The 12,872-nt window shown below is 38.7% G+C and overlaps 1 protein-coding gene and 1 pseudogene across 1 annotated transcript; both read right to left on the minus strand.

The window, feature by feature from the left end:
- Nucleotides 1–8,521: 8,521 nt before the first annotated feature.
- On the minus strand, nucleotides 8,522–9,237 carry LOC141499494 (uncharacterized; annotated as a pseudogene).
- A 1,487-nt stretch (nucleotides 9,238–10,724) lies between these two features.
- Nucleotides 10,725–11,603, minus strand: LOC141497319 (vomeronasal type-1 receptor 1-like). The gene has a single exon (XM_074199968.1). It carries the CDS (start codon nucleotides 11,601–11,603, stop codon nucleotides 10,725–10,727), a length of 879 nt encoding a protein of 292 aa, XP_074056069.1.
- Nucleotides 11,604–12,872: the final 1,269 nt, after the last annotated feature.

Here is a 12,872-nt window from a genome sequence, read left to right on the forward strand (position 1 = left end):
CTTTGTTCAAATTCCACAGTTCTTTCTCTGGATACAGATGGTATTCTCCATTGCAGATAGCCCCAAATTGTCCCTGATTGTTGAACTGATGGTGTATGAATAATCTTATAATTAACATGGAATTCTTTGATTTATACTTTATTGTGAGATGGGAACTACAGCTACCAGTATTCCCACTTCATAGATAGAGAACTTGAGTCTCCAAAAGGATAAGCAACTTCTTCATTTTTTTGTGTAAATATTAAGTGACACCGCTAGTATTTGAATCCAAATCCTTCCTGATTGAATCTAGTGCTTTCCTTTATACTACATTGTCTTTTATTTAAGTCTTAAAGTGATGATGATGTTCATCCTTCATTATCAAAGAAGACTACAGCATCAGGGAGAAGATGCCATAATAATCATGTGAATTGAATTTGAATGAGGGGGTGCTGTGCTAAGTCCCCAGCCTCACTTTCTTCTCTAGAGCTATCTGGGTCCAGTGGCCAGAGATGGATCAAGACTGGAGATGGACCTGGATGTGAGGCAATCAGGGTTGAGTGACTTGCACAAGGTCACACAGCTAGTATGTGGCAAGTATCTCAGGCTGGATTTGAACTCCTTTCTCCTGATTTCAAGACCAGTGCTCCATCCATTTTTCCAACTAACTTTATCAACCTTAAAGTAAGGTGATGTTGGGGAAGCTAGGTGGAGCAGTAAATAGAGCAGAAGTACCTGGAGTCAGGAGTACCTGGGTTCAAATCCTGTCTCAGACACTCAATAATGACCTAGCTGTGTGGCCTTGGGCAAGCCACTCAACCCCATTGCCTTGCAAAAACCTAAAAAAAAAGTAAGGTGATGTCAAATGACCAAATGTTATATAGACTATTAATTCTGGCAAAGAAAAATAAAATACATTGCTGTGTTAAACCATTATGTATTTATTAACTGCCTACATATGTTTGATAGGGTGATACTTTCTTGGAGCATACATGAGTGGTTGAACATATAAGATTTATCCATGAGTAAGATCTAACTGCAGAAACTAGATAATATAGAAATCTTATGAAACTTTACAGATTTGAGTGCTTGTTGGTATTGGTTTTCTCTCTGAATTCTAAGACTAATTTAATTTATATTTTTCTTTATCAACAGAAAATACTTGGACATCTGGATTACTAATTGTTCACTTCTCATTGAAAATCTATCTGAAAGTGAAATGTTAAATATTCATTTGTTTTTAGCATCATGAAGAATAAGACTGAGAATAGGGAGGATATTTAGAGCACATTTAGACCTACCATCTCATTTCACAGATAAAAAAAACCATGTCTCTGAAAGGGTGCATGACCATCTTCAAATTCTGGATTGCAGTTTTATTTTTTAATTGTTCTTCATTTTATAGGTAAAAAATGGATGAAAATAGTAGAGTGACTTGTCCAAGGTCACATAGGCAGGAAGTGGATTAGTTGGGTTCCAACTACAAGTCTCTGGCTATTTCTAGAGTGCCATTGTACCTTTAATGGAGGGACAGAAAAAAAGTAAGATCAAAATAACACTGACATTGCAGTGAGTCATCCAAGAGGTGGACTATGATGCTCTGGAGAGCAGCAGCCTGTGCAGGAGTAAATGATAATGATAGATGAACATAATTACATTAGCTTAAAGAGAAATGTCTTTTCCTCTAAGGGAAGACTGGAGAAGACCTTGAGAGGACTCAAAGATTTTAGCTGATGCTATTCTTAGCATAGTGCCCTATTCTTCGTCCACCCAAAGGTAAAGTAACTGCCATGTTGTTTCTGAAGGCAATGAAAAATTTCTTGAAAAGTAATGCATTGGGCAGCTATATGGTGAAGTAGATAGAGCACTGGCCCTGGAGTCAGGAGGAACTGAGTTCAAATTTGACCTTAGACCTTAATAATGATGTAGCTATGTGACCTTGAGCAAGTCACTCAACCCTATTGCCTTGCAAAAAAAAAGATAATGTATTAGTTTCCTCACATTATAAGGAAAACCAAAAGGTGAATGGGATATTATTGTCCAGTTCAATGTCATTTCCTTTTTCCTTTTTTTAAATTAAAGATATTATTTGAGTTTTACAATTTCCCCCCAATCTTATTTGCCTCCCCCCGACCCTACCACAGAAAGCAATCTGTCAGTCTTTACTTTGTTTCCATGTTGTATGTTGATCCAAATTGAGTGTGATGAGAGAGAAATCATATCCTTAAGGAAGAAACAAAAAGTCTAAGACATAATCACTAAGCTATTTTTTAAGAAAGATTTTATTTATTTTGAATTTTACAATTTTTTCCCCATTCTTTCTTCCCTCCCCCACCCCCCACAAAAGGCATTGTGCTAGTGTTTACATTGGTTCCATGTTATACATTGATCTCAGTTGAATGTGATGACAGAGAAATCATATCCTTAAGGAAGAAAAATAAAGTATGAGATAGTAAAATTACATAATAATATAATGCTTTTTTTTTTTTTGCTAATTTGACGGTAATAGTCTTTGGTTTTTGTTCAAAGTCCATAATTCTTCCTCTGGATAAAGATGGTATTCTCCATTGCAGATAGTTCAAAATTGTCCCTGGTTGTTGCACTGATGGGATGAGCAAGTTCATCAGGGTTGATCATCACCCCCATGTTGCTGTTAGGGCGTACAATGTTTTTTCTGGTTCTGCTCATCTTGCTCATCATCAATTCATGCAAATCTTTCCAGGATTCCCTGAATTCCCAGCCCTCCTGGTTTCAAATAGAACAATGGTGTTCCATGATATACATACATATACCACAGTTTTTTTTAAGCCATTCCCCAATTGAAGAACATTCACTTACTTTCCAATTTTTTGCCACCACAAACAGGGGCGCTATAAATATTTTTGTACAAATGATGTTTTTACCCTTTTTCATCATCTCTTCAGGATACAGACCCAGTAGTGGTATTGCTGGGTCAAAGGGTATACACATTTTTGTTGCCCTTTGGGTATAATCCCAAATTGCTCTCCAGAAAGACTGGATGAGTTCACACACTTATATAGGATTTTCTAACAATTTATTTACCTCCTTAACTTCTTTGTTGTTTATTTTATGATTACATTTATCTATATCTGAGAGTGGGAGGTTGAGGTCTCCCACTAGTAGAGTTTTGCTGTCCATATCTTCCTGTAGTTCTTTCAGGTTCTCCTCTAAGAATTTGGGTGCTATCCCATTGGGTGCATACATATTCAGTATTAAAATCACTTTGTTGTCTATAATACCTTTCAGGAGGATATAGTTTCCTTCCTTATCTCTTCTAATGCTATTTTTTGCAGTTGCTTTGTCTGAGATAAGGATTGCTATGCCTGCTTTTTTCACTTTAGCTGAAGCAAAATATATTTTGCTCCAACCTTTTACCTTTTGTCTATAAGTAGTTCTCTGCTTCAAATGAGTTTCTTATAAACAGTATATTGAAGGATTCTGGTTTTTAATCCACTCTGCTATCCACTTACATTTTAAGGGAGAATTCATCCCATTCACATTCAAAGTTATAATTACTAACTCTTTATTGCCCTCCATTCTATCTTCTCTCTGGTTGTATTTTCCTCCCTTTATCACATTATCCATATTCCCCAGTATTTGTTTCTGAATACTGCCACCTTCAGTGTGTTTGCCCTCCTATATCCAACCCCTCCCCTTTCTTTCCCCTTTCCCTTTTTCCTTCCCTTCCTTCTTTTAGTTCCCCCTTTCCCCCCTCCCTATTTCCATTCCCCCCTTCCATTTCCCCCTTTTAATACTTGAAAGGTAAAATGTTTCTTAAGTTAACTGAGTGTGTGTGTAAGTTAACTTTAAGCCAAATCTGAGGAGAGGAAGATTCAGGTGTTTCTCATCTCCTCCCTTCTTCCCCTCTATTACAACAGGTTTTTTGTACCTCTTGATGTAATGAGATTTACCCCATTCAGTCCTCTCCAACCTTCCATCTCCTCCCTGTCCCCCCTTTTAAGGAGGTATTGTTTTTAAATCATTCTATCTGAGTCACAGAAAATCATAGGTATCCATCACTTCTGGCTAAGTATATTCTCTCTAATAGAGAATTTTCTTCTAGAGAATTTTCTTCATTTACCTTTTACAACTTCTTTTCCAATTGGTCAATTCTATTTTTTGTAAGAGTTTTCCATTTGATCAACTGAGGTTTTGAGAGAATTGTTTTCTTGTTGCAAGGTGTTAATTTTCTCTTCTAAATTTTCCAATTGATTTTTAAACTCATTCCTTATTTCTTCAAGGAAGTCTTTCTGTGTGGGAGAGCAGGTCATATTCTCCTCAGAGGTTCTAGGTCTCTCTGAATTAGTGTCTTTTCCTTCCAAGAATTGTTCTATGGACTCTCCTTTGTGCTGGCCTTTCTTCATTATCCTAAGACATTGTGTTGGGGAGGAGGTTTGGTGTTGGGATCCCTGGAGGTTTTACTCACTGAGGGTAATACCTCCAGTTGGCCAGTAGGGGGTGCTGGTTGCTTTTTTGGAGTGCCTGTGATCTTGATTGAGGCCCTTTCCCTTCACATGGAGGGAGTGGTTGAAGCTGTTTGAATTCTTTGATCAATGGTGGGCCCTACCCTGGGGTGAGGTCATCACCCTCCCTATTCACAGCTGAGCTGGTTCTGCTGCTCAGCCTTAGCCTGGGGAGGAAGATGGACTGTGATTGTGTTTGTTCTGGGAAGAGGCTTCAGCTGAAATGAAGGTATGAACTCTGAGTTCCTCCTGACCAAAGGAGCCCAGTGATCAATGTCTGCAGCTCTCCTGCACTGGAACTCTCCCTCCAGCCCTGCCTGCAAGGTCCAGACAGATAGCGCCACAACCAATGCCTCTGCTCCTTAGTTGACCCAAACCCCTGTGGCTGACTAGAATTCCGAGGCTAATCCAGGCTCCCAGTCTCACCCAGTCCTGTGCTCTGGGCAGAGTCTGCCCTCTGTGCCCAGACTCACCCACCATCTCTGAAGACAGATTCTGAGGAGGATATTCTTCTCCTGGCTTTCTTTCTGGGTTTTGTAGATCAGATTTCTGTTAAGAGGTTTGTTTCATATCATATATGAGGGAAGATCAGGAGACCATTAGCAGTGTGCCTGTCTTTTCTCTGCTGTCTTGGCTGGAAGTCTGTCATCTTGTATTTTATTAGCAAGCGAGAACTCATAGGGATCAGACTAAAGCTTGAGGGTCCTTCCTCCCCAGTAATTCAAGGATGCAAATGACCTTTTGAGTTCACCAGAATTAACTAGAATGTAAACTATGTATATTTTTTCGACAGTTCTTAGAATGTCATTGAAATTCCACAACACCTAGCTCCAGTCTATCTTTCCTAGCTTCTTATTTTTCTTCATATATTCTATGTTGCAGAGAATCTGGTCACTTTCCTCTTCCTTGAATTTAGCACTCTTTCTGCTGTTTCTGTGCTTTTCCATCGAAAGTCACCTTGTTCTGGGGTAAATTTCACCCTCACCTCTACTTTTTTGAGTCTCTCAGCAAGACATTTCCCTTCAGTCACTTAGGCCTAGCACCTATATTGTTGTGAGGATTAAAAGAGATCATACTGTATAAATCATTCCCCAATTGATAAATGGTCAAAGGATATGAATAGATAATTTTCAAATGAAGAAATTAAAGCTATTATAAAATCATATGAAAAATGTTCCAAATCATTATTGATTAGAGAAATGCAAATTAAAACAATGAGATATGACCTCACACTTATCAGATTGACCAAGATGAGAAAAAGGGAAAATGATCAATACTGGAAAGGTTGTGGGAAGATTGGGACATTGATGCATTGCTGCTGGAGTTGTGAGTAGACCTAACCTTTCTGGAGAGCAATATGGAACTATGCCCAAAGAGCAATAAAAATATTCATTCTCTTTGACCCAGCAATTCCAATTCTATGCCTATATCCAAAAGAAATCATAAAAGCATTCATAGCAGCTCTTTTTGTGGTGGCAAAGAATTGGAAATTGAGAGGATGCCCATCAATTGGGGAATGGTTGAACAAGTTATGGTACATGAATACTATGGAATATTATTGCTTTATAAGAAACCATAAATGGTCAAACTCTAGAGAAGCATGGAATGACTTACAGGATCTGATGCTGAGCAAAGGGAGCAGAACCAAGAGAACTATATACACATTAGCAACAACATTGTGAAATGATCAATGCTTGATGGAAGCAGCTCCTCTCAGCAGTTCAGAGAGCTAGGACAACTGTTTAGACCAGCTATAGACAATGTTATCCCTATCCAGAGGAAGAAAAACAAAACAAAACAAACAAAAAAGAACAACCCTTCAGAACTGATGAACACTATAAAAATTATTTCTTAGCTCTTTTCTTTAACCCTAATACTTCATACCAAAAATGACTAATCTGTAAACATGTTCATCAAAAATATGTATTACAATGTCAACCTGATTATTCACCACTGAGGAGAGGGTGGTGGAAAGGGAGGGTGGAAGGAAATTTTGTAATTTAAAAATATACATGTGCATATGGCTGGAAAAACAAACAAATAAATAAGTAACTGATTTTTTAAAAAAAAGAGATCATACTGGTAAAGTGCATAGCATGGTACCTGCTTAATGACTGCTTATTCCCATTATCTATTTTCTATTCCCTGCGCCAGCTCTATTTCTTGCTACCTGCCTCCTGTGCCTGCCTGACTCTGGCCTGATTCCTCTAATCTAGGGTCTCTTCATGGAGCTCTGAGTAATCATTTTTTTTGCAAGGTTTTGAGTTTTACAGTTTTTTCCCTCCCTCCCTTTCCTTACCCCTCCCCTTGCAATCTGATATAGGCTCTACATTTATAACCATGTTAAATATAGATTGATATTGAACATGTTGCTCATGTTCATGATCCAAACATAAGAAAGAAAACATTAGAGAGAAAAAAGTGACAGATACATAAGACAACTTTTAAAAACTGAAGATAAGTTTTGATCTTCATTTAAACTCCACAGGTCCTTCTTTGATAAGGATGGTATTTTTTCCATCACAAGATTTTTAAAATTGCCTTGTAGTGCTGAAATGATTACTGTAGTATTGAAATGATATCACAATTGATCATCATGCCATGTTATTGTTAATATGTGTAATGCTCTGGTTCTGCTCATTTTACTCTGCATCAATACATGCAAGTCTTTCTAGGCTTTTCTGAAATCCTGTCCCTCATGATTTCTTATAAAACAATGGTGTTTGTTAACAAACATATACCGCATTTTGTTCAGTCAGCCCCCAATTTATGGGAAGCCCCTCGATTTCCAATTCTTTGCCACCAAAAGAATTGCTATGAATATTTTTGTACATGTTGGATGTTTCCAGTGGGAGAGCTCTTTCATGCTCTATTGCTTGCTCCTTATTCTCCTAAATATATACCTTGTCTGTTTTCTGCTATGCTCTAATTTGGATGAATGAGTTCTTTGCTATCTGCTATGTGAGATCATTTTTAAAGTGGTAAGAGGAGGGGGAAGGTGTTCAAGCCTATAGATAAAGATTGTGACTGTCCTTCCTTCCAATTTGACAGTGATCAAAAGTTAGATGGAACCTGATCCCCTAGACTAATAATATTTATCTATTTATCTATCTATTTATTTGTTTAATTATTAAAAGGAATTTATTTTTATTCAAGTAACTGCAAATAGGAACCGGGGGGGGGGGGGCTCCTGACAGTCTGGGACCACCCCTTCCCCCGCTTCGGCTGGACCTCCTTCCCTTAACCCTCCCAACTTGAAGATTTCCAAAGGAGTAAACTAATAGAAGTAGCTCCCCTGGGGACCACCTCCCCCATAATGTCACTTTTTAGTAAACCAGGCCTCCTTGTGATGATTTGAGGAGGCTGAGCAGGGTGAATGAAGGCAGGTGAACATGAATGAGAACCAACAAAACTGTATGACTGAGGGTCTAGAAGCCTCAGATTGTAAGAACCAAACAGTTTAAAAAAGAAAATAACAAAATGTGTTCAGAAGTAGATTGTGAACGGATGGAAAATGTGACCAGCTCCTAGGGGTTAGGGGGGAATGAAAGGAGGGATGGGGGGGGCTGGGGGGAGGCTGGGGAAGAAACATCCTTGCAAAACATGCATTCCAAAGGCAAAAATCACAGGCCAAGTAAAGCCAGCCCAGGATTGGGGGAGATACATAGGATTGTCAAATCCCCCTTCTCCCTAATCTCCTGAGCAGCAAGGAACCAGATGACTCACAGGCCACATGGCCCTCCCCTTTAGCTACTTCACGATTAGTGCCTGACCCCCTAGGCTCCAGCCCAGCTCCACTCCAGTTTTGATGCTCAGGATATGCCAGAGTGTGTGTGTGTGGGAAAGGGGCCTGCACCCTTGGGACCAATCTTTACCGAGTAAAAGACAGGAAGGAGTAATAGGGGTACAGATCCCCAGAAGCTGTTTGAAGCTGAGCTTCAAGATCCTTCCCTCTCAAACCCTTTTGAATTGGGGTGGGGGAGACAGGAAAACGGGAACCCTGACCCAAGGTAGGGGTGGGGGAAGGGTGCAGAGACAAACAAGTGTTGGCAGCTAAGTCAAAAGGTTAGCTCTGTCAGGGAGGAGTACAAAAGAAATCCCAAACCTGGGAAAAGGGGAGTGGATCTATGGATGGATGAAGTGGGAGGTGGGGGAGGGAAGGAGGGGAGCGCCCCTAGAAGGGGCACTCCACCCAGGGCAGCACTATCCCTTAAAGGGTGGCTAGGGTTAGTATGAATTTGTCCAATGTGTGGATGGAAAGGGCATTTCACCGGTAGAGCTGTTATCGCTGACCAGTAGAACCAGAAAGGACAGATTGGGGGAAAGTCAAGGTGAAGGAAGAAAAATGGGGATCTAAAGATCCTCATTTTTCTGTCTAGTCCCAGAATGAAAGGGCCGCTGTTGTCATCATCATCATCATCATCATCATCGTCGTCATCATCATCAAGGGGAATGAGGTAGCGAGATACAAGCAGACTTGATGACTGCTCCTCCTCTGAAGACTCCTGGGAGATCGCCTCCCCTTCTTCTTTCTCCAGCTTTTTTGGGTCTACCTCTTGGTTTCCTCGCTGGGGCAGTGGTGGCTTTCCGGCCTTTGGCAGCCCCCTTGTTCTTCCTCCCTTCTGGTCTGCCCCGAGGTCTCGGGAGTTGGGGCCTCACTGGGTTCCTTGGGAGGCTGTTTCTGGGGGGTCGACCCCCGCCCTCTCTTCTTAGACCCGTCTTTCTCCTGCTTGGAGGCCAGGGGCTGGCTGGACTTTGAACTCGATTCATTCATCTTCTCCCTTCTTTAATGAGAGGTGGGAAAGGGTAGGGGGATGGGGTACGGAGCTGGCCGGCCGGGTGCGCAGCTCCGGGCCGCGGGGGCAGCGCTTGCCCGCTCGGGCTCCTCCCGCCGCCGCAGATGCGGTTCTGCCTCCACGTGGTCCCGAGGCGGGGGGCTGCGGGCGCGTGGTCCAGTGCGGGGTCTGGAGGTGGAAGTGCGTTACTACCGACTAATAATATTTAAAGGACAGATGGGTAAAATTATCTGCCTCTGAGGACAGAACAGATTCTGATACCCTACTGCCCTTGAGATGAACAGAATAGTTTCTGATTCCAACCTCCTGCTAGTAGGAACAAAAATTCTATTTTGGAGAAAGGTGGGGTGAAGAGATTAGAAATGCCTAATCTCCTTCCCTTTGAGCATACACACAGTGTCTTCACTATAAACATTTTGGGTTTGTTCTTCTAATAATAAAGGAGTAATCTAAACATTGTTACTGTTTATATGGTTTTTGCATGTCTGTCTTTTCTAAAAGATGATTATCTCAACCTTTGTGAAATTATCACATTTGTCCTTGGGGACACTGTTTTCTTTTCACATTAGGACACATTGCTTATTTAATGCCATTTAGTTTGAAGAAATATTTCCTTTAGTTGAATGACAAAAGTAAATAATTTGCTTAGTGTCTGTGAACAGGGCATTCGATAGAATATTCATTCAGTTAGTACCTTGACTCTGCTCAAGATTTACTTATGGATCATGTATGGAGAATGTTCCCAGCATTATAAAATAAGAAGAAATGCAATAAGGACATAAGTATATATTTTTTTCATATGGGTTCAAAAATTGACATCAGATGATGAAGTTCACAGGGCTAGACAGCAGCTGATACAAATAAAAGCTGGAGTTTTTCATGGCTTAGAAGCTCAACATGAGTCACTTGCCTGATGTGAAAGTCAACAAAGAAAATTAATTCTTAGAATATAGTACAAGAAGCATAGTACCAAGGACTAGTTGGGTGTGATAAGGCTATTAATATCTCTACTGCTCATACCACATATGGAGTACTATGCTAGGTGCTTGAAAAACTGGAGAACATTAGAAAGAAGGCAACCAGAATAATAAATATCCTTCTGATCACTCGAAGAGAATGAAGATATTAAGACTAGAAAAGAGAAAATGAAATGGAAATATGACAGCCATGCTCAAATATTTGATGGGGTATCATGTGGAAGAAGGATGAAAGTTTTGTTTATACTTTGAAAGCATTCTGCTTTGCATATGAGTGAGTTGTGCTGTGCACTTTATAAGGTTTATTTAAGCTTGTTTATTTAAGCTTCAACTCTTATTGGATGTTCTCCAGAGTGGAAGTCTCTTTATGTCTCTGTTTCATGAACATTTAGGAGGCAAGTAAAGTGATGAAAGGAGAAGGAAACATTCTACTTATGACTCCATGGTCTCATTTGAGGCCAGTGTAAAAAATGGGGATGTTACTTAGATCAGAAATTACGGGTAGGCCTGTGGAATCTGGGAATCAACAAAAAGGGACTGATAGTTGGATAACATTGTGACAGGAAGATATTAGTAGACAACATCCAAGGAGATTTTTGGTCAAAATAACTGAGAAAAAGAGTTAAAATCAAATTAAGTGAATAAAAGCTGACAAATATACTCATGAGTAAAAGAATTGTTCGTGCAGCTCTAATCTCAAGATTCTTTATTGTTGAGAATTTGGTGTTACAAATGTACTGGACTTGCCGATAGTGTTTGTATAGGATAAACACCATGTAACAACTGGTCAAGACCATGAGCCCTAAACAAAGAACATTTCTGGAAGTGATTATTATCAAATAAAAAGCCATAATATGTTCTGAAGTACAAAACATATTATCAAATGCACTTGTAAAGTTGCTGATTCTTGGGCCTCTTGCACTTACTGGTATAGGAATTTCTATTAGTAGATTGAAGATCCAGCAAAAAAGACAGGAGAGTTTGGTATATTGCATAGTTCTGATTTTGAATTCTACCCACCTGGAATTATTGGGGCTTATGGTGATGGCCTGGAAGGTACTCAGGAGGCAAGTCAAGGAAATTGAAAGACCCACACTCACTCTTCGAATGTAAAATACAACTTTACATCCAACATCATCCAGAAAATTGTTCCATCCCAAACTATACAATGTTTGTGGGACTCCCTTGCTAACAAGCATAGTGGAGTTCACCAAGGTCAGCTGAATGAAATGAAGGGTTAAAAAACTTATCTTGTGTCCAGCAATGACATTTGACATATAAAAAGTAAAGAGGAAGAAGTTTGCTGTCGTCCCTATGGTGGTCACAGTGAGAAACATAACCCCAAGACAGATGACATTTGGAAGCATTCTCCTCATCAGAAAAAAGAAAACTTTAAGTAGAAAAAAACAGACGCAACACAGGAAAGTTGTCAGCCTATCATACTTTGGAATTCCAATTGGCAGAAGAGGTTCAAATATTACTTCTTCCTCATTTCTATACATATATTGATGGATATTACTATTTTAGAAAAGTTATACAACATTTTTCTTGCTCAAATCCTTATCCATCAATTCTTCTAACTCTGGCCAATACGAGAAGCATGTGGTAGAAATGAGTTCAATTATGTGACTGAGGATTTTTATAGATTTGGAATTTTTTCTTTCACCTGCACAAAGTATTTGTCTTTTTCTAAGGTAAAAATTGATATCCTGCGCTTTACACCATTTTTCCTTTATTGAATTCTGCAGATCTTGTTTGTGAAGAATCAAATCAGTCCAAAACATAGGCCAACAATCTTTGTGTAGTCTTGTTGTGTGAGAGGAATAAGAAGAAAAGGGAAAAGAGCTATGAGTCAATCTCATAGTAAGGGATACACAAATTATCATGTTATAATATTTTTTAGGACTGTTTTAAATTTTATTTTTTATTTTTTGCTTCTTTATCACCATAATACATATTTACCTTTGTGTATATGCATGAGCATATGAACATTTATACATATTTACTTATTAAAATTTAAAATTTTTCTTAAAAGACTCTAAGAAAATACTTGCCATTTTAATGTTAAGATCATATAGGAATTTTTGATACATGCAACCAAAATGAACCATACATTTTAATAATGACATAAGGAGCAACTTTAACTTCATAATTCTTCAAAAATTTTTAAGGTGCTATTATTATTGAAATAGTTCTATAATTAATGGACTCAATAAAGCCCACTATATGGTTTTTCCTTAAAGTTTTTTGCTCAAGTCAAACCAATCCATTTAATAAAGAAAAAAAAACTAGAAATAAGAAAATGCTAGAAATGGATCATTTTCATTACAAAAAAATTTAAAACATTTTTTGCACAAATAAACCAATACATTTAAATTAGAAGGAAAGCTAGAAATGGGGAAAATCATTGAATTTTAAAAATAAAAGAAAACAGTCAAATTTAAAGAAAAAAGAACTATTCTTCAATTGATAAATTGTTAAAGGAGAGGAATGAATACATGTTAGAGGAAGAAATTCAAACAATTTAGACACATATGAGAAAGTTTTCGAAATCACTAATAAACAGAAATTTAGACAACTCAGGGATCACCACCTCAAACTATCAGATTGAATAAAATGTCAAAAAATGAACATGA

This window comes from Macrotis lagotis, chromosome X (assembly GCF_037893015.1).
Source record: "Macrotis lagotis isolate mMagLag1 chromosome X, bilby.v1.9.chrom.fasta, whole genome shotgun sequence".
Taxonomy (NCBI): Eukaryota; Metazoa; Chordata; class Mammalia; order Peramelemorphia; family Peramelidae; genus Macrotis; species Macrotis lagotis.

Excerpts from the sequence above, each read along its gene's own strand:
- LOC141497319 (XM_074199968.1), bottom strand. The coding sequence starts at position 11,603 with ATGCTTCCAAATGTCATCTGTCTTGGGGTTATGTTTCTCACTGTGACC.